Source organism: Sander lucioperca, chromosome 22, assembly GCF_008315115.2.
Source record: "Sander lucioperca isolate FBNREF2018 chromosome 22, SLUC_FBN_1.2, whole genome shotgun sequence".
NCBI classification, from domain to species: Eukaryota; Metazoa; Chordata; class Actinopteri; order Perciformes; family Percidae; genus Sander; species Sander lucioperca.
Window position 1 is genome coordinate 5,020,166 of NC_050194.1, and position 22,678 is coordinate 5,042,843.

Here is a 22,678-nt window from a genome sequence, read left to right on the forward strand (position 1 = left end):
GGAATGCGATTAATGCGATTAAAAAAAAATGAATCGCGTCGGCCCTTAATCGCATCGCGATTAACATGTTAAGGCTGACAGCCCTAGTTAAAACACTTTGTACGATTCAAACCTCAGTCAAAATGACATCTCTTCTGTTCCAGCTGGTTTCAGTCTTCCTCCTCCTGCTGGCTCCACTGTTGACCAGCTGCTGGCAGCTCCTCGGACCGGTGGACTGCAGTGCCATCTATCAGCAAGACAAAAGCAAACCCAGTGGAGTGTACACCATCTATCCCACTCGAGATTGGTTTCCTATCGAGGTACAATTCGGGGTTGTCAGGGTGTAAAGATCATTTTAAACAGTATATTAAAAAGTGTATATAGGAAAAAAGTTACCAACCCTGCCTTTAAGCCATTGTTTGAGCTGAGTCTTACAAGTAGAATATTTAGGACACTCCCTTATTGCACGTGGGAGGCAATTCCAATATTTACATCCCTCATACAGACAGCACAGTTTGTCCAAATGTGGTGCACCCTGGTGCCAATGCTGCTGTCAGACATCTTTTTATTGATTTAATTTAAAGGACGTGGGGCAAGGCCATACAGAGCCTTGAACATAAAACAAGCATATTTGAAACCTTTCTTCAGGTGACTTTTAAAGCTTAATGTGGAGTCCAATGTGACCCCAAGATACTTGAACGCAATTACAATGTCAAGCTCCTCCCCTCTACGTGTCACCTCTACTGGTTGTTTTGTAAACATCATACACACAGATTTACAAAGATCTTTTTGGTATTCTATAAAAGACTTGAATTAATAAGCCAATCTTGAACATGTGTCATTGCATAAGAATTAAGGAGGCTTCTTGGATGTCTTTTGTAAAAATGACTAAATCATCTGCATACATTTGAATATTGATTTTTTTTCAACACATCAGGTAACAGTAGAAGTAATGAATAAAGATAGTTTCTGTGATTTAAGCTAGTCCTGATTACACTTTTTCAAGTTTGTTTTTATTAGTTATTTTGCTATACAAACGATTGGTTGGGCAAGACTTTGATACTGCCCGATCACTACTGCACAGACTCTGTTTGCAAAATTACAAGATGGAAGCTTCTGCAAAATAATAGTTTTTTATCGATTACATTGTGTTTGTGATCGTTAGGAGCCAAAATAAAAATCACAGTCAAAATGTTCAATTAATTGCACAGCCCTAGTACCCGGGATGCAAACATGCGTTTCCTAGGATGGCAAAGGAATGTCCCGCCCTACTCTTCATCTGATTGGTTAGTATTTGTTGCCTTCATTAGTTGGATTGGTTAGCTTTAGGCACTGTAGTTCGTGTTATTGAGTTTTATTTTAATTTCTGTAAATTCTGCTGAAAATTCTGCATCCACAGATTCCGTGTTGCCGTGCTCATTAGTGTAAACTTAATGTACAAATTTAAACCACTAAATTATCACATTTACTGATGAATGTGTTTGTGTGTAGGTGTACTGTGACATGACTTCAGAAGGAGGACGGTGGTTATGGGCAGGTGTAAGAATTAAGGCGGCTTCTTGGATGTCTTTTGTAAAAATGACTGCACCATCTGCATACATTCGATTATTGATTCTCTGATGTTTGTTCAGGTGTTCAGTTGTCTGATATGTTTGTTTTTATTAGTTATTTTGATATACAAATGATTGGTTGGACAAGATAACATTGTGTTTGTGATCGTTAGGAGCCAATATCGAAATCACAGTCAAAGCTTTCGATTAAATGAACAGCCCTAGTACCCGGGATGCAAACGTGCGTTTCCTAGGATGCAAAGGAATGTCCTGCCCTACTCTATATCTGATTGGCTAATATTTGTTGCCTTCGTTAGTTGGATTGGTTATGTTTAGGCACGGTAATTCGTGTTATTGAGTTTTATTTTAATTTCTGTAAATTCAAATGAAAATTCTGCATCCACAGATTCTGTGCGGCCGTGCTCACAAATTTAAACCACTAAATTATCACATTTACTGATGAATGTGTTTGTGTGTAGGTGTACTGTGACATGACTTCAGAAGGAGGACGGTGGACGGTGAGTATTCAGCCAACCCGTTGGACCTTTACATCAAATCACATTCCAGTAAAAACCTTGTTGTCTGGAAACATGATCTGTCAGATATCTTGTGTGTTTAGCTAGTTAACCCCCCATCCCGTCCCCCCAGGTGATCCAGAGGAGGATGGACGGCACGGTGAACTTCTACAGGGGCTGGGATCAATACAAGGCCGGCTTTGGTAACCCTGCTGGAGAGTACTGGCTCGGTGAGAGATTAAACCAAACTAAGTCATGACTTCATAGAAGTATCTGTTCATTAAGTTCACACGTTAAATTCTGTTGAGTAACTCCCGAAATGGAACTTTGACCAAAAAACCGTTAGTCCTTAGATCAGTTTGTTATCTTCCTGAATTTACTACACATCTGTGCAAGATATTAAACTGGTACTAATTTGCACACATGTATGATGGCAATTTTCCTTTACAAGGTACCTCGACTCGCCTCGACTCTACTCGCCTTTTTTGGTTTTTCAACATGAAAACAAGTCCCTGTTACCTGCCAACACTTACCTTGTTTTAGTATCACCTCCGTTGAGGTTCCCAGCGAGCTGAGGCGATACTAAAAAGTTGACGTGAAAACCTGCAGACTACTGATTGCTCGGAAAGAATCGTAACTAATCACTGCGTCATCATTGCTAGCGACAGACGGGGGTGTCCTGAACAAATCCGCCATTTTTAAATAGTTTAGCCAGCTGTGTTTTTTTTTGCTGCCTCCAGCTTCTTTTGAAACAAAATGTGTCTTCTGGCAAACATGCCGAGAATCAAAAACAACACACCTTCAACGTTCTGTGTGTGTATCGCGTTAGGTCACGGCAGTTTTCTGTGGCGTGGCTATGACAACCAGCCACTCTCGCCTCACGCATGGGGCGGTACTAAATCTGCAATGGAAAATGAAGGATGGGGCACTGCGGTCAAGCAGAGCCAAGCTGGTACTAGCAGTGGGTAAGCGCCATAAATGTGTGTGTGTGTGTGTGTGTGTGTGTGTGTGTGTGTGTGTGTGTGTGTGTGTGTGTGTGTGTGTGTATGTGTGTGTGTGTGTGTGTGTGTGTGTGTGTGTGTGTGTGTGTGTGTGTGTGTGTGTGTGTGTGTGGATGTGTGTGTGTGTGTGTGTGTGTGTGTGTGTGTGTGTGTGTGTGGATGTGGATGTGTGTGTGTGTGTGTGTGTGTGTGTGTGTGTGTGTGTGGATGGATGTGTGTGTGTGTGTGTGTGTGTGTGTGTGTGTGTGTGTGTGTGTGTGTGTGGATGTGTGTGTGTGTGTGTGTGTGTGTGTGTGTGTGTGTGTGTGGATGTGTGTGTGTGTGTGTGTGTGTGTGTGTGTGTGTGTGTGTGTGTGTGTGTGTGTGGATGTGGATGTGTGTGTGTGTGTGTGTGTGTGTGTGTGTGTGTGTGTGTGTGGATGTGGATGTGTGTGTGTGTGTGTGTGTGTGTGTGTGTGTGTGTGGGTGTGGATGTGTGTGTGTGTGTGTGTGTGTGTGTGTGTGTGTGTGTGTGTGTGTGTGTAGGTCTCAACAACATCTACTACCTGACAGAAAAAAGAAAGACTGAGCTGCTGGTCGACATGGAGGACTTTGATGGAAAAAAAGTGTTCGCTCGGTACTCTTCGTTCTCCGTCGGTGCAGAACATGGGGGATTTGTGCTGAGTGTGTCTGGATTCATTAACGGAGGGGCAGGTGAGTGTGTTGATGTTTTTTTCTATCATTCATATATAATGTTTTATAATTTTTTCACAAATAGTCTCATATACTTTTTGACAAACACTGTTTCTGTAGGAGACTCCCTGAGTTATCACAACGGAATGAAGTTCACCACCTTTGACAAAGACCAGGACAACTGGTCTGGGAACTGTGCCAAATTAAACCTGGGGGCGTTCTGGTTCAACGGCTGTCACTATGCAAACCCGAACGGCGTTTATCGTTGGGGGTATGACAAGACTATCAATTACGTTGGAGTGGATTGGTACTATTGGAAAGGTTATAACTACTCCCTGAAGACCATCAGCATGAAGATCCGTCCTGTGCTGTAGTTCTCCAGGACCAACGTCCAGCAGAATATCAGCTTATCGCTTCTGATTTCTTTCTCTTTCTCTCATTAAGCATTTAATCTCACAATATGTCTTATTTTCCTGAAACTGGGCACCAGCACAAGAAAACCAACTGACGTTTGTAATTCTTTATACCGTCTGTGGTGGTTTAAAGTAGAGCTGCACAATATGAGAAACATGTGATAAGTTGTAGAATATGGTGATAACGATATCACTTCCGATAAATAAACAGATATTAAAGTGTTCTCAGTTCTGCTGCTTTCAGTATTCTACTAAAATTGATTTAAAACAACAAAAACAACCATTTCCAACATTCTTTTATTGAACAAATTGAACATTGAATTGAATATAAACGGCAGCACTAAAAAAATAATGAAAGTTACATTTTACTTTCGCGATATGTCGCAGCCTTTAACGATGTGTTTATTGTGCAAGTTGATAAAAAAAAAAATATATATATATATATATATATATATATATATATATATATATATATATATATTGTGTAGCCCTAGTTTAAGAAAAGTCAGTTGTGTCTCCAGTTGGGCGGCTGCAGCAGGAAAGTAGGGCCCATAATCTTTAAATGGAAACGCATATATAGTCTGATCAGGTGTATATCACTGCATGAACTGCTAACATGATTCCAAAAGAGTCTGTAAAACCTAAATGAAAAGTATGAAACCATCTTTGTAGTTCAGGACAGCCAGGTGATGTTTGGTGGAGGTTTGAAACTCTAATGTGAATCTTTATCTGCTGTACGGTGACAATAAATAAGAAGCTGAGCATTAAGATGATCTCATGTCTTCACTTTGTCTCCTGTGTCTTTCTGTCTGGACTAATTTTCAAATTCAAACATTTATATTTTAGCATTTGGATTTTATTTTATTTTAGTTTGAATAGTTTTTCAGAGTGTTTGTTAGATTTATTTTTAGACAATAACACATTCGACTGTGTCCTTATGAGTTCAGTTGTAACTTCCTGTGCTTGTCTTTCTATTTAATTTTAAGTGTAGAGAGGGAGAGCTGTGCTGAACTCACTATTAGGAAAATCTAAATTCTTAGTAATGTTTTCAACAGCATGAATGTATTTTATTACAATTTTTTCAGATTATAAAAGTATGTAGGGAAATGTCACAGTTTAGGGTGTTTTCACTGTTGATTTGTTTCACTGTTGTTTAACTTCAACAAATGCAACATCTTTCAGAAAGTCAAAGAGTAATCGTGTTGAATTATTTAGATTTTAATACTGATCAAAAAAATTGTGATTATTTTTTCCTTAATCGGGCAGCCCTAGGTCGAGATTGATCACAAAATCATATTTCTTCCCGTCTAAGTCCCCTCTCATCTAATATTACAAACATTTGCATAAATCAAGGAATTATCTTTCACAAACACCTCAATTTTTCATCCAATTAGGAAACACAGTCATACCTGCATTCATTTCATCCCTTGTGTTGTCCTCCTGTCAACCATTAACTTGGTGTCCTTCCAGGTCAAAATTAACTTTTTTTAGCACTTTTCCCAACATTTTGTTGCTATTTTTGATGATGTTGTCACTTTTTTCAACGCTTTATTTTATTCATGGTCAATAACCTTAATTTAAATGACATTATACCTAATTTTTGAGTTAAAAAAGCAGAAGTTATGAATTATTTAAAACCATTTAAAAACATTTTTCAAATGCTATAAATTGAATAAAACACTCAAAATTCAATGGAAATAATCATTAATTTTACCTGCGAAGAATGTTGTATGCCTTCCATACAACATGCATGCATCCAAATTATTTTTTGGGCAATTTAGTTGTAAGAAACCCATATTTCTGACATAAAAAACTTTGAAAATGGGTCAAATATGACCCGAGGACAACACAAGGGTTAATTGATTCATCCAAACCGGTTTCATCCAATTAGGAAACACAGTCATACCTGCGTTCAGTCCGTCCCAGTTAGATTACTGCAATGCACTCTTCTCATGCTTCTCACAGCAAAACCTGAATCACAATAACTAAATATCTTTGGCTTTTGGATAAAAACAATCCATCTGAACAGGTCACTCTTGAATGTTTTTCTTCTTTTCTGATAATTTATAGACTAAATAATTAATCAAAAAGATACTTGACACAGTAGATTAATCAATAAATTACATAATTTGTGCTTTTTATGTTTTTAAAATTCCTGAGAGCAAGCGCTTCATCCACAGGAAAATCTTTGTTTCTTTGGTTTATACACAAGCTTGCACTTGCACTCTGACATCACATTACAGGAGTTTAATCATCTCTGAAGTTAATATCTGATTGTCCCTTTACGTCCTGCAGTTGATCAAAGACGTTCAGCCGTCCATCAGTTCAGTCAGAGACTTCAGCGTTGTCCGCTGTCAAGGCTCGGGCAGGCGGTAATCCAGTGAGTGGTTTCCCTCACGGAGGCGTCCGAAACATCCGAGCAGCAGATCCACCGCCGTGCTGACTGTGGACCGGACATCCTCGTCACTTTGACCCCTCAGAGGATTCACCTCCACCATGTCCACTGCCGACAGAAGACCTGCAGGACGGGCACAGGGGACATTTAGGGCTGTTAGCTAGTTAACACTATGCTCGACAGCAGCTAACGTTAGCCTACCGCTAGCTAGTTAACACTATACTCTACAGCAGCTAACGTTAGCCTACCGCTAGCTAGTTAACACTATACTCTACAGCAGCTAACGTTAGCCTACCGCTAGCTAGTTAACACTATACTCGACAGCAGCTAACGTTAGCCTACCGCTAGCTAGTTAACACTATACTCGACAGCAGCTAACGTTAGCCTACCGCTAGCTAGTTAACACTATACTCGACAGCAGCTAACGTTAGCCTACCGCTAGCTAGTTAACACTATACTCGACAGCAGCTAACATTAGCCTACCGCTAGCTAGTTAACACTATACTCTACAGCAGCTAACGTTAGCCTACCGCTAGCTAGTAGCTGGATTAAACACGGTTAAAATGCTGACAGCTAACGCTGAACGGTGTAAAGTGTGACTGTGTGTTACTGTAGAGGACTGTGACTCAACAGCGGGATGTAACAATCTGCAGCTGCCGAGCTGCCGTCGGAAAAACAACACACACGGTGCGTTCAATGAAACTGGTAAACTACAGCTTCGTGGTGCATTTGAAGTTATTGTAAATGTCCTTGGTGGTTGTTTTTGTCGTTCAACAGCAATTTACTAGTGAAATAAGTTATTATTGTTATTGTTATACATTATTATTAAATCATTTAATTTTGACCATATGGCCTTAGCAATAAACAAGCCGTTCTTTAATGTCACCAACTGTTGTTTAGTACCCTTTGTTTTCTTTTCTTTTTTTACTTTCTTAAAAAGTATCGGTTCAGGCACCGTTAATTATGTATGCGATTAATTTCGATTCATTAATCACAGAGTCTGTAATGAATTAGATTAATTTTTTTAATCGATTGACAGCCCTAGTTTTAATATAAAGTTTTGACCCAGAAAAACTTTGCTTAGTAGACGGGAAGACAACACAAAGGTTAAATGAAAGCGTAGCTTCAGCGTTGGTACCTGTCTGACCGAGGTGTTCGGCGATGTAGACTCCCTCTCTGTAGGTGAGCCCTCCGACTACAGGTGTCCCTGTTGCCGGGGTAACAGAGGGGTCGATGGCATCGATGTCATAGCTCAGGTGGATCGGTTTCTTCACTCTGTAGAAAAAAAAATAATTAATAAAAAAAACAAAAACATTTCATTTATTTCAGAGGAATATTCTAAATTTATTCCCACTTTGTATATTCAAATAAAGGGGGCGTGGCTATCTCACAGCCCTAAAATAAATCTGCGTTCCAGGCAACCTGTAACCTGTTTTCAAAAAAGTTGAACATTTTGAGAAACGAAGTTTAAAAATTTTAAGAAAAACGATTTTTTTTTTAGCTAAAAAGATAAATATTTAGAGGAAAAATTTTTATATTTTCAGAAAAGTAAAAATTTGAAAAAATAAGTCACATATTTGTTGAAAAAAGTGAAAATATTTTAAGAAAACCTTGAATATTTTGTGTAAAAAGTCTCTTTCTTCGTGAAGTGAAGCTGTCTTTAAAGGTGCACTATGAGTTCCTGCATGGTTTCAGCACAATTTCATTTTTGTCTCAAATGGTAGTCATCTCTCCTTGATCCGCTAGCTGCCTGCCCGCTGAACACACCGTGAAAAAGCCCGGTCTCGGGAGACAACACAGGGGTCGTAAACGTCAAACAAACATTAGAGGCACAGGCTGTGCACCAAAATACAACAAACCACGTTCCAGCCAATCACTGACAAGATGGTTGGGGGAGGGGGTGGGGTTTATCATGGGGGGCATCACGTAACTCATGTTTTCATAACCTTCTACCCGTGAAAATGCCCTGGAACGGCAGTCAAACCCGTAACTTACTACTCGTAAACTCGTACCACATCGTTGTACTCCCAGTTACAGTTTTTGACGTCACACACACATAAACAACAATGGCGCCCCCTGTTGATGCTGTACAGACGCCGCTGATTAACGGTGTGGTGTTTTCTGTGGAGTTTTGTCATTTGTGAAGTTTTGTTATTTGTTATTTACATGTTTAATCAAATGTTTACCTTAAACCAGAGCTACAAATGCCGAAAGTAACACTTATGAAAAAATGTTTGCAGTTTAGCAGCCCAATAGTGTAGTGCCTCTTTAAGAGGGGGGTGCTGTGAGTACATGCGACCGGTGATTACTACGTGAAAAGGAAGCGCGAGATTCTTAGTAAGCTCTCTTAATTTCATATGTTTTCTTGTCTGCTTTTATGATGTACGCTTCATTTTGTCTACTGTCGCCATGCTATGTTGTACTGTGTTTACGTCCGTTGCACGTTAAAGATAACGCTATGCTCCAAAGTTATAAGTTGACGAGGTGGCGAAGCTGTGGGACATAAAGCTAACATTTAGACTTATAACTTTTTTGCACCATACGTGTCCATTCGTGTTTACTTTCTTTAGCTTTATAAATGTCTGAAGTATGAATCGTGGATCGGTGTTTAACGTAAGTAACGTTGTACTTCCTGGTTTACCGCGGGGCATTTTGGGAGCTGTAGTTTCCAGCTGCTAGCAGAAATACTGCATGCATCTTGCATAGGTTTTGGTAGGACTTACATGAATGTTTGAAGTGTGAAGCGTGTACATGAAAATTAAGAAATTAGTATTATTGTTATTATAGTATATTATTAATAATAATATTATATATTTATTTGATTAATGTTATTTATTTTGTTGCTTATTGTTCCATCCATCTTCTTCCGCTTGTCCGGTAACGGGTCGCGGGGGTAGCAGCTCCAGCAGGGGACCCCAAACTTCCCTTTCCCGAGCCACATTAACCAGCTCCGACTGGGGGATCCCAAGGCGTTCCCAGGCCAGGTTGGAGATATAATCCCTCCACCTAGTCCTGGGTCTTCCCCGAGGCCTCCTCCCAGCTGGACGTCCCTGGAACACCTCCCTAGGGAGGCGCCCAGGGGGCATCCTTACCAGATGCCCGAACCACCTCAACTGGCTCCTTTCGACGCGAAGGAGCAGCGGCTTTACTCTGGGCTCCTCACGGATGACTGAGCTTCTCACCCTATCTCTAAGGGAGACGCCAGCCACCCTCCTGAGGAAACCCATTTCGGCCGCTTGTACCCTGGATCTCGTTCTTTCGGTCATGACCCAGCCTTCATGACCATAGGTGAGGGTAGGAACGAAAACTGACCGGTAGATTGAGAGCTTTGCCTTCTGGCTCAGCTCTCTTTTCGTCACAACGGTGCGATAAATTGAGTGTAATACCGCACCCGCTGCGCCGATTCTCCGACCAATCTCCCGCTGCATTGTCCCCTCACTCGCGAACAAGACTCCAAGGTACTTGAACTCCTTCACTTGGGGTAAAGACTCATTCCCTACCTGGAGAAGGCACTCCATCGGTTTCCTGCTGAGAACCATGGCTCAGATTTAGAGGTGCTGATCCTCATCCCGGCCGCTTCACACTCGGCTGCGAACCGATCCAGTGAGTGCTGAAGGTCACAGGCCGATGATGCCATCAGGACCACATCATCCGCAAAAAGCAGCGATGAGATCCCCAGCTCACCAAACTGCAACCCCTCTCCACCCCGACTACGCCTCGATATCCTGTCCATAAATACTACAAACAGGATTGGTGACAAAGCGCAGCCCTGGCGGAGGCCAACTCTCACCTGAAACGAGTCCAACTTACTGCCGAGAACCCGGACACAGCTCTCGCTTTGGTCGTACAGAGATTGGATGGCCCTGAGAAGGGACCCCCTCACCCCATACTCCCGCAGCACCTCCCACAGTATCTCCCGGGGGACCCGGTCATACGCCTTCTCCAGATCCACAAAGCACATGTAGACCGGTTGGGCATACTCCCAGGCTCCCTCCAGGATCCTTGCGAGAGTAAAGATCTGGTCCGTTGTTCCACGACCAGGACGGAATCCGCATTGTTCCTCTTCAACCTGAGGTTAGACTATCGACCGAACCCTCCTTTCCAGCACCTTGGAGTAGACTTTACCGGGGAGGCTGAGAAGTGTGATACCCCTGTAATTGGCACACACCCTCTGGTCCCCCTTTTTGAAAAGGGGAACCACCACCCCGGTCTGCCACTCCTGAGGCACCGTCCCCGACTTCCACGCAATGTTGAAGAGGCGTGTCAACCAAGACAACCACTCCACACCCAGAGCTTTAAGCATTTCTGGACGGATCTCATCAATCCCTGGGGCTTTGCCACTGTGGAGTTGTTTAACTACCTCAGCAACTTCCACCAGGGAAATTGACGACAATCCCCCATCATCCTCCAGCTCTGCCTCTACCATAGAGGGCGTATTAGTCGGATTTAGGAGTTCCTCAAAGTGCTCCTTCCACCGCCCTATTACCTCCTCAGTTGAGGTCAACAGCTTCCCATCCTTACTGTACACAGCTTGGATTGTTCCCCGCTTCCCCCTCCTGAGGTGGCGAACGGTTTTCCAGAAGCACCTTGGTGCCGACCGAAAGTCCTTCTCCATGTCTTCTCCGAACTTCTCCCACACCCGCTGCTTTGCCTCTTTCACGGCAGAGGCTTCAGCCCTTCGGTACCTTGCAACTGCCTCCGGAGTCCTCTGGGATAACATATCCCAGAAAGACTCCTTCTTCAGTCGGACGGCTTCCCTGACCACCGGTGTCCACCACGGTGTTCGTGGGTTACCGCCCCTTGAGGCACCTAAGACCCTAAGACCACAGCTCCCCGCTGCAGCTTCAGCAATGGAAACTTTGAACATTGTCCACTCGGGTTCAATGCCCCCAGCCTCCACAGGGATGCACGAAAAGCTCCGCCGGAGGTGTGAGTTGAAAGTCTGTCGGACAGGGGCCACCTCCAGACGTTCCCAATTTACCCGCACTACCCGTTTGGGCTTACCAGGTCTGTCCAGAGTCTTCCCCCACCCTCTGACCCAACTCACCACCAGATGGTGATCAGTTGACAGCTCTGCCCCTCTCTTCACCCGAGTGTCCAAAACATACGGCCTCAGATCAGATGAAACGATTATAAAATCGATCATTGACCTTTGGCCTAGGGTGCTCTGGTACCAAGTACACTTATGAGCATCCCTATGTTCGAACATGGTGTTCGTTATAGACAATCCATGACTAGCACAGAAGTCCAACAACAAACAACCACTCTGGTTTAGATCAGGGAGGCCGTTCCTCCCAATCACGCCTCTCCATGTGTCTCCATCATTTCCCACGTGCGCGTTGAAGTCCCCCAGCAGAACTATGGAGTCCCCCACTGCAGCCCCATACAGGACTCCATTCAAGGTCTCCAAGAAGGCCGAATACTCCGAGCTCTTGTTTGGTGCATACGCACAAACAACAGTCAGAGTTTTCCCCCCCACAACCCGCAGGCGTAGGGAGGCGACCCTCTCGTCCACCGGGGTGAACTCCAACGTAGCGGCGCTCAGGTGGCGCCGCTCAGGTGGCAGCGCACCCGACCCCAGCGGTTCCTCCCACAGGTGGTGGGCCCATGGGTTGGAGAGAGAGGTGGCACGTAGCTTTTTCGGGCTGTGCCCGGCCGGGCTCCGTGGCAAACCTGGCCACCAGGCGCTCGCTGACGGGCCCTCCATCTGGGCCTGGCTCCAGACGGGGGCCCCGGGCTTTCTCCGGGCAGGGTCACTCCATCTCTACCTCGTTTTTTTCATAGGGTTTTTGAACCATTCTTTGTCTGGCCCCTCCCCTGAGACCACTTTGCCTTGGGAGACCCTACCAGGAGCACAAAGCTCCAGACAACACAGCCCTCAGGTTCATAGGGACACACAAACCTCTCCACCACAATAAGGTGATGGTTCCATGATAAGGTGATGTTGCTTATTGTTATTAGGCTATTTAGGTAAAGAACTGGGGAGCTGTGATGTTTGTAGTATGCACATGAAAATTGAAACATTGCATTTCTTATTATTTCAGGTTTATTACCTGGTTACCCTTTGTGAAAAAATAAACAAACAAACGTGGAATACCGAGTAATATCCTTTGTATACTGGGTTGCCCTTTCTGTGGGGAGAACACGGAACAGTGAGAAATAGAAATAAATATACATAAATAGGCAACGTAAAGTAATTCCGCACATTGTAATCAAAATAATACACATACGATTGTGGACTACTACAGGTTATGTTTATTAAATGAAGTCCAAAATATGTCGCCGACAAGAAATCGTTAGTATCAGCTAGCGCTAGCTAACGTCAACATTAGGTAGCCGCTAGCTTAACTTGCCTGGAACGCTACCAAGTCGTGAGTCTTGACTTGAAGTTGTAACGTACGGGCTAAAAATTGTGTCTGGAACGCAGCATAAAGTCCAGTTCAGACCAAAGTAACAAATGTCGAAAAAAAGTTACTTCTATACTCCCAAAGCCAACCTCCATGGCCGGCAAAAGTTGTCAGATCGAGCACAATGCACTTCGAAAGTCATAAAACTATCTGTGTAATACAACGGGCCGGCTACGTTGCAGCATAATGTCTGTGGAGCGGATGCTCTAACACTCTTCCTCTATAATCTATGAAGCTGTTTCCAGCGGACAGAGAGCAGCCTAGTGCAGCGTCTGCTCTGCAGAGATCTGCTCTACAAGCGTAGAAACAGGACAGTCTTCTTTTATATATTTTACGTGAGGTGTGTGCAGCTCTTTCACACAGAAATGGATCATAAAGTGTCTTTATTTCTTTTTAAATTAAACTACCGATATACAGGAAACTAGAGATGGTCCGATACCATTTTTTGCTTCCAGATACCGATTCTGATACCTGAACTTGCGTATCGGCCGATACCAGTGTGTCATATATTTTATTATGTTTTATCAACTGTATACTACTATCCCTGTATGGATGATATGATGTATAACAGCTGTATACTACTATCCCTGTATGATGATATGATGTATAACAGCTGTATACTACTATCCCTGTATGGATGATATGATTTCTGTCTTTGTTGTCGGTCTGGCTCAGGTTAAACACAAACAATCAACGGCACAGAACTTTCTTATATTATCCAGTTTGACAGTCAGTTAACGGAAAAAGAACATAAATAAAATACTTTAACGTAGATTTTCTTTCGGGCTTTATTACGTGGTATCGGATCGGTGCATAAACTCCAGTAGTTCCTGGTACCGATACCAGCGTTTTAGGCAGTATCAGAGGCAATACCGATACTGATATCGGTATCGGGACATCTCTACAGGAAACGTGAATGACTGTCAGTGAGCGTGTTGGCAGTTTGGTTTGGAGAGTTTCTGTTTTTCTTTCTTGTTTCCTCTGATAACAGCTGACAGTAGGTTGATGTTTCACAGCTCTGTGCCGGCTCCAAAAACTGAAGAAACAACAACAATCCCAGAGAGGAAGCTCTCCGTCTCGCTGTGACTCGCACAATCCTACGCCATGTGGCGCTGCAGGTGGAGACGGTTAAAGCGTTAACTCTCGCCAAAATGCATCCTAGGTTCTTTTTGTGAATGTACCCGAGTCAAACTTTCGCTTAAAAGCATATTTAGGACGGAAACGCCACTTTTAAGACCGTATTTTCATTTTCGGTCAAATGGCCTTTTGACTGCAACGTAACAGGGAGGAGAGTAAAGATGGAAAGCTCCTAAAGCTTAGTTCCATATAAATGCACGGATAATTAGTTGTTTTGTCGTTAGTGAAAAACAGTATTGACCTCGTAGTTGAAAAAATCAATACATGCGTTCATTCGGAGATCGACAATTTTTACTGGCAAGATGGCGGTGAGCGGAAAAACCAAGGGGGTAAGCCAGCCTCCGCAACGCGTACCTCCTATGGCGCTATTTTGATGCTACCAAGCCATCACCTCCCGTTAGCATCCCATTGACTGCCATTCATTCTGACGTCACTTTGACAGAGAATAACTTTACATCTGAAGAGTTTAAAGACTCTATTTGTCCATTGTTTATTTCTAAAGAAACACGACAATGTATAAAAGGCTCCATTACCTTGTACCTCACGTTATGGCTCCGTAGCAGACGTTTTTATAAAAATAGGCTAACGATTGGGTCATAACCACGAGACTTACTGTCTCATAGTAGAGGAATTACCGTATAGTACAGGAGAAGCTCTCAGGCAGTTTGGACTTACATTAGCTGTTTAAGTTTAAAGTACCCATATTATGAAAAAATCACTTTTTCTGGGATTTGGGGTGTTATTTTGTGTCTCTGGTGCTTCTACACACATACAAACTTGTAAAAAAAAACCTCCATGCTGTTTTGAGTGAGATACGGTTTCTGAATGTGTCCTGCCTTCAGTCTCTGGGTGAGCTGGTCAAAATCTGCACAGCTTTCTACGTCACTAGCCAAAATGGGGGGGCTGAACCATGCTAGCGGTTAGCCCTCTCGTTCTCAATAGCAAAACACTGCTACAACACACACTAGTTCACCCTAATCTACAAAAGAACTACTTCCATGTCCCTGTTCTGCAGGTATTCACACAAAGTTGGAAGTGTGCCCTCGTTTAGAAGAAGTCTTCCGGCTAATCCTGCCTTGTACTGCTGAAGTTGGAGAAACAGCTAGCTAGCTCATGTAATCCTTACCTAGCTACTGAGCATGTAATCTTACCTAGCTACTGAGCGTGTGATCTTACCTAGCTACTGAGCATGTGATCTTACCTAGCTACTGAGCATGTGATCTTACCTAGCTACTGAGCGTGTGATCTTACCTAGCTACCGAGCGTGTGATCTTACCTAGCTACTGAGCATGTGCGACTGCCAACAAAGATGTTACAGCAGTGAGAGGTCTCACTCTGTAGCTACAACAGAGACCTGAACACAGGGTGAAAAGAGGAGCTGCAGCAATGTGCAGTACAACTAAAATATGGAGGTTTTTTTTAAATTAAACCATGTAAACCTATTCTGGTACAATCTTAAATTACAATTATGAACCTGAAAATGAGCATAATTGTCGTGGTTGGGGTTTTTGTTTCTAGTTTTCTAGTCCTTTTTGTGTGTTTTTTCTGTTGGTCCTGCTTCTCCCTGTGCCTCCTGTGTTTTCCCTCCTCCCATCTGCTCCTGCCTGCTGCCAGTTGACGACGCTCACCTGTCCCTTATTTCACAATCACCTCCCCTGCCACACACACCTGCCAGCTATCTACAATCAAGCTCAGTACTTCAACCCCGGCTCCACTCACAATCTTTGCTGGATCATTGTCTCTGCCACTCTAGTGACACTAGATACAAGCGCACGCTCTAAACAGTTGTTACTTTACCTGTCGTTACCCTGTGCCTGTCCTTACCTCTCCTCCTGTTTTTCCCTGCAGTCATCTGCTCCACACCTTCCTCCCGCATCCAGTCAGCTGGAATCACCATCCGGTCCCCCTCTCACGGCTCCCTGCTCTACCCTGCCTCCGTTTCTGCTCCGTCCGGCCTCCGCTCCTACTTCCAGCCACCCCCTCCTCAACTCACCTGTTCCCCGGATTCCAGTGCCTCCTCCTCGGTTCCCTCGGCCCTGTTTCCCCTATCCTCAGTAAGCTCCCTCACCATCCTATCGTCAGTAAGCTCCCTCACCATCCTATCCTCAGTAAGCTCCCTCACCATCCTATCGTCAGTAAGCTCCCTCACCATCCTATCGTCAGTAAGCTCCCTCACCATCCTATCGTCAGTAAGCTCCCTCACCATCCTATCGTCAGTAAGCTCCCTCACCATCCTATCCTCAGTAAGCTCCCTCACCATCCTATCGTCAGTAAGCTCCCTCACCATCCTATCCTCAGTAAGCTCCCTCACCATCCTATCCTGGCTAGCTCTCTCACCATCCTATCCCCTGAGTCCTTCGCCCTCCTAGGTTTTGCTCCTCGCCATACTAGTTTCTGCCCCTGAGTCCCTCGCCATCCTAGGTTTTCCCCTTGAGTCCCTCGTCATCCTTCCCCCAGGCCTCGTGTCTACACTCTTGTTTTGGCATCCACCTCCCCACTACCTTCCCCATTTTCTATCATTTAATAAGCCTTTTTGTTGAACTCTGCATTTGGGTCCGTTCTGTGCCTCAATTGTAACAAGAATATGGCCACTTTAATTCCTAATGTTAACTATCATTTTAGTGATCAATAATTAGCCTGTGTCTATGTTATCTCCTTACATATACCTACGCTCTCCGTCTCTGCTAGATTGGGAATGATTGAGATTTCTCTTGGCACAGCTACCAGAAGACTTCCAACTTTCAGACAGGTTGCTCACGTCACATCTACGTCTTCAAGCTCAGTTGGAGGCTGCTCAGTAACGCTCAGCCATCACCGGGAAAGAGACTTCTAATGTCCTTCACTGGTGCAAGTCCACGGCGTCCATTAATTTTACCGTCTATGGGAAAAACCAATAGCTACGGTGAGTTGTTAAAACCTTTTTTAGTAAACTCTATGAACACAACCAATGTTGTCAAGTCTTTGGTTAAGGTGTAGAGCCCTTGGTGATACTTGGAGCAAAGTCTCATGTTGTGTCGAGCCTTCATAGTGATTTTGATGTGATCATAGTAGTACCCCTAGCACTCCCATTCAAAAGGCCATTTGACCAAAAACGAAAATACGGTCAATCTTAAAAGTGGTGCTTCCGTCCTAATTATGCTTTTAAACGAAAGTTTGACAGATTCACAAAAAGACCCTGGGTTGCATTTTGGCGAGAGTTACGCTTTAAAAGATACGTTACGCGTTCAGTGCAGCCAAAACGTTAGCGTGTAGTTGTCTACCGGGAAGTGATTTTTTTGTGTCCCAGTGATTGGGTAGTCGTTGATTACTTGGCAGAGAGGTAGTCACACGTCTCCTCCATGACTTTAGCTACGCCGAGTTGATCCACCTTGGACATGGAAAACACCTTCACCCCCAGGAGCTTCAGGATGTAGCTGGGGACATAAAAACACTTGGTCAGACCCAAAATAGAGCCAAAACATCCAGAAAAACAACCAAAATATATATAATAATAAAGACAAATAAAAGACAAACACACACACAATAGAGAAAGTGCCAAAAAAGTGCAGAAACTTTGAATTTTCTTTATATAGTGTGTGTGTGTGTGTGGTCAATCGATTAAAAAAAATTAATCTAATTAATTACAGACTCTGTGATTAATTAATCGCATACATAATTAACGGTGCCTGAACCGATACTTTTGTAAAAAAAGAAAACAAAGGGTACTAAACAACAGTTGGTGACATTAAAGAACGGCTTGTTTATTGCTAAGGCCATATGGTCAAAATTAAATGATTTAATAATAATGTATAACAATAACTTATTTCACTAGTAAATTGCTGTTGAACGACAAAAACAACCACCGAGGACATTTACAATAACTTCAAATGCACCACGAAGTTGTAGTTTACCAGTTTCATTGAACGCACCGTCTGTATTGTTTTTCCGACGGCAGCTCGGCAGCTGCAGATTGTTACATCCCGCTGTTGAGTCACAGTCCTCTACAGTAAAACACAGTCACACTCTACACCGTTCAGCGTTAGCTGTCAGCATTGGAACCGTGTTTAATCCAGCTACTAGCTAGCGGTAGGCTAATGTTAGCTGCTGTCGAGTATAGTGTTAACTAGCTAGCGGTAGGCTAACGTTAGCTGCTGTTGAGTATAGTGTTAACTAGCTAGTGGTAGGCTAATGTTAGCTGCTGTTGAGTATAGTGTTAACTAGCTAGCGGTAGGCTAACGTTAGCTGCTGTAGAGTATAGTGTTAACTAGCTAGCGGTAGGCTAACGTTAGCTGCTGTAGAGTATAGTGTTAACTAGCTAGCGGTAGGCTAACGTTAGCTGCTGTTGAGTATAGTGTTAACTAGCTAGCGGTAGGCTAACGTTAGCTGCTGTTGAGTATAGTGTTAACTAGCTAGCAGTAGGCTACCGTTAGCTGCTGTTGAGTATAGTGTTAACTAGCTAGCGGTAGGCTACCGTTAGCTGCTGTTGAGTATAGTGTTAACTAGCTAGCGGTAGGCTACCGTTAGCTGCTGTTGAGTATAGTGTTAACTAGCTAGCGGTAGGCTAATATTAGCTGCTGTTGAGTATAGTGTTAACTAGCTAGCGGTAGGCTAACGTTAGCTGCTGTTGAGTATAGTGTTAACTAGCTAGCGGTAGGCTAACGTTAGCTGCTGTTGAGTATAGTGTTAACTAGCATCACGTGCAGCGGTGTTTGTGTTTCCTGTATCGTCTTCAGAGCACCAGAGAGAAGAGCAGACATATCAGTGGCTCCAGATTTCGGTAGCCAGGGTTGGCAGGAAGAAGATTTTTACAAGTAAATGTTCCAGTTAATGATCCAGGCAGCACATTCTCGTCTCCCTCCTTCATTTTACAGTCCAATGGAGGCTAGAACGGCTCCGGGTCAAACCTCAATATGGAATGGATTAATCTGCGTTATTTTTTTTAACGCATTATTTTTTCTCAGATTAATTAATCGAAATTAACGCGTTATTTTGACAGCATATATATATATATATATATATACACACACACACACACACACACGTACTGCTCCGCTGGATCCACGTCTCTCAGGCCGATGTAGACGAGATCTTTGGCTGATAAACACGGTTTGATCCACGAGAAGTTCGGCAGGATGGGAATCTGGGGACACAAAGAGCAGCAGACGGGAACTTCAGGAACATCGTCAGGACAACAGTTACAAAACTATGTGTCAACAATTTAGTCTGGCAAACAAACACGGTAACGTTTCAGGCTGCATCTACACGGCTACGGCTTGGTAGACAGAAAGAAACTGTGTGTGTTCGTGTTTAACTATATTTGTGGGGTCCAAAAACCGGGAGTCCAGTATACTGGTGGGGCCAAAATGCTGGACCCCACAACTTTAAAGGGCTGTCTGAGGGTTAAGACTTGGTTTTAGGATTAGGGTTAGAATTAGGTTATGGTTAGGGTGAGGGTAAGGGTTAAGGTTAGGCATTTAGTGGTGATGGTTAAGGTTAGGGTAAGGGGCTAGGGAATGCATTATGTCAATGACGGGTCCCCACAAAGATAGTGAAACGCACTGTGTGTGTGTGTGTGTGTGTGTGTGTGTGTGTGAGAGTGTGTGTGTGTGAGAGAGAGAGACCTTAGAGTGCAGCTCGTGCAGCAGGTAGGAGACAGGCTGCCCGTGGATGTTTCCGGTGTACGAGCTCAGCGGCGTGTTGATGTCGGCGTGGGCATCGACCCACACAACACTCAGATCTCCCACCGCCGCAGCGTGACCGTGAATGGAGCCGATGGCCAGACTGATGAACACACAGAGACAGAGCGTAGTCATGGAAACATCATCCCTCACATGCTTTTTAAATGGTTTCAATGGTGTGTTACGGCTGCCGTCGGCACCCTCATGTGTATGTTTAACAGAGTGTGATATGTGAGATGCAAAGCAGGCTGTGGCATCCCATGCTGAAGAGTCGTTGGACAAAGGAAGTCCCGCCCAGTTCCTGGAGGAGTAAGCTGATTGGTGCGGCATGCCACCACTGATTGGCCAATCGAGGAAGGCTGCCTCCAGCTTAAAAGGCCTGATTGATCGCAGATGAAGGCAGCTGCCAGACCAGATTCAAGCCCCGTTTACACGAAGGGAAGACGCAGATATTTTCCTGCGGTTTGGCCTCTCATTTACACGAAAACCCCCGTTTTTAATCACAGAAAACGATTATTTCTAAAAACTCCGGCCAAAGTGGAGATTTTGGAAAACTTTGTTTGCACGTTTGCATGTAAACTGAGACAAACGGAGGTTGAGGCAGCCGAGAGAGAGAGAGAGAGGAAGTGAGTCGTTGCTGTTGTTGCTATTTTCTGGATTCTGATTGGCTAACGTGGGCTTGAGCTTATTGTTACACCGCCACCTACAGGTGTGGCGTGCTCTTGACGGCATATATATACACGGGGACATGTAAACAAACACTTTTCTGAAAACATAGAGGTTCTAAATGTCCGTTTATGAAAATAGCCGGCCACGTGTAAACGTAGTCATATTTTGTGAAATTATTTGTGAGAGTAAGGAAGTGGGCCAAGGCTTGAGATTTAAAAACTGACGACATCTTTGCATTTAACAGGTTTGTCGTGTTTAGTCACATTAGATTCAGGGGTGCTGTGAGTATTGTGTTTTGTTTTGCAAAGTACCTTAGAGAGGATTTTTGTTTAATATTTTGTTTTCTTATAAGTGTAGAAACAGTCTTCCTTTTGAGGATCTCTTTTTGTTATATTCTGTTTTTTAATTCCCCAGCACCCATCAGCCCATGTTTTCCATTTGTAGCTCTTTTATTAAATTTGCCCTGTTCAAAAGAAAAATCCTTTCAAATACCAATTACACCTGGTTTTATGTTTGTTGCACAATTCCTCCAAGTACCTCACTAAAAAACTAAAAATCCCTATCCTTACCAGAGTCAATCTAGTGTGCAGTAACTCCCAAATAATGTTGATTACTCACTGATGTCCAGTGATCACCTTGCATCACTTTGCAGCAGTTCCAGTGTGGCTGCTTTCTCCGTGTGGTACAGGCTGTGTATGGTGAGACTCCTGTCCCCCTCGACGGCCACGTATAAGACGGTCAGGTGAGACTCCTGTCCCCCTCGACGGCCACGTATAAGACGGTCAGGTGAGACTACCGTCCCCCTCGACGGCCACGTATAAGACGGTCAGGTGAGACTACCGTCCCCCTCGACGGCCACGTATAAGACGGTCAGGTGAGACTACCGTCCCCCTCGACGGCCACGTATAAGACGGTCAGGTGAGACTCCTGTCCCCCTCGACGGCCACGTATAAGACGGTCAGGTGAGACTACCGTCCCCCTCGACGGCCACGTATAAGACGGTCAGGTGAGACTCCCGTCCCCCTCGACGGCCACGTATAAGACGGTCAGGTGAGACTACCGTCCCCCTCGACGGCCACGTATAAGACGGTCAGGTGAGACTACCGTCCCCCTCGACGGCCACGTATAAGACGGTCAGGTGAGACTACCGTCCCCCTCGACGGCCACGTATAAGACGGTCAGGTGAGACTCCTGTCCCCCTCGACGGCCACGTATAAGACGGTCAGGTGAGACTACCGTCCCCCTCGACGGCCACGTATAAGACGGTCAGGTGAGACTCCTGTCCCCCTCGACGGCCACGTATAAGACGGTCAGGTGAGACTACCGTCCCCCTCGACGGCCACGTATAAGACGGTCAGGTGAGACTCCTGTCCCCCTCGACGGCCACGTATAAGACGGTCAGGTGAGACTACCGTCCCCCTCGACGGCCACGTATAAGACGGTCAGGTGAGACTACCGTCCCCCTCGACGGCCACGTATAAGACGGTCAGGTGAGACTACCGTCCCCCTCGACGGCCACGTATAAGACGGTCAGGTGAGACTACCGTCCCCCTCGACGGCCACGTATAAGACGGTCAGGTGAGACTACCGTCCCCCTCGACGGCCACGTATAAGACGGTCAGGTGAGACTACCGTCCCCCTCGACGGCCACGTATAAGACGGTCAGGTGAGACTACCGTCCCCCTCGACGGCCACGTATAAGACGGTCAGGTGAGACTACCGTCCCCCTCGACGGCCACGTATAAGACGGTCAGGTGAGACTACCGTCCCCCTCGACGGCCACGTATAAGACGGTCAGGTGAGACTACCGTCCCCCTCGACGGCCACGTATAAGACGGTCAGGTGAGACTACTGTCCTCCTCGACGGCCACGTATAAGACGGTCAGGTGAGACTACCGTCCCCCTCGACGGCCACGTACAAGACGGTCAGGTGAGACTACCGTCCTCCTCGACGGCCACGTATAAGACGGTCAGGTGAGACTACTGTCCCTACTTGGGTGGCAATTAACTGCAGACCTGTCAGCATCGTAGAAGACTCGGGTCTTAAAGACTACGGTTGCCATGTTCTGACCCGTCTTATACATGGCCGTCGAGGGGGACAGTAGTCTCACCTGACCGTCTTATACATGGCCGTCGAGGGGGATTATTTAGGAGTTACTAAACACTATTGACTCTAGTAAGGATAGGGATTTGTAGTTTTTTAGTTAGGGACTTGGAGGAATTGTGCAATAATGACAGATTCACACATTTCTTTTGTTTACAGTAAATAAATAACAAATACAA

General features: G+C 44.6%; 2 protein-coding genes across 2 annotated transcripts; one reads left to right on the forward strand and one right to left on the reverse strand.

Annotated features, from left to right (window-relative positions):
* Positions 1-107: 107 nt before the first annotated feature.
* LOC118494225 (microfibril-associated glycoprotein 4-like) lies at positions 108-4,383 on the forward strand. The gene is made up of 5 exons (XM_035997299.1): positions 108-299; positions 2,009-2,047; positions 2,178-2,274; positions 3,571-3,738; positions 3,838-4,383. The coding sequence occupies exons 1-5, from the start codon at positions 123-125 to the stop codon at positions 4,089-4,091; spliced, it is 735 nt and encodes a 244-aa protein (XP_035853192.1). The 5' UTR covers positions 108-122; the 3' UTR covers positions 4,092-4,383.
* Positions 4,384-6,160: 1,777 nt separating this feature from the next.
* On the reverse strand, positions 6,161-20,056 carry LOC116063130 (arginase-1-like). Its single transcript, XM_031317989.2, has 5 exons — positions 19,670-20,056; positions 19,094-19,188; positions 17,378-17,482; positions 7,664-7,800; positions 6,161-6,648 (listed from the first exon to the last, which is right to left on the reverse strand). Exons 1-5 carry the CDS (start codon positions 20,054-20,056, stop codon positions 6,485-6,487), a joined length of 888 nt encoding a protein of 295 aa, XP_031173849.2. The 3' UTR covers positions 6,161-6,484.
* Positions 20,057-22,678: the final 2,622 nt, after the last annotated feature.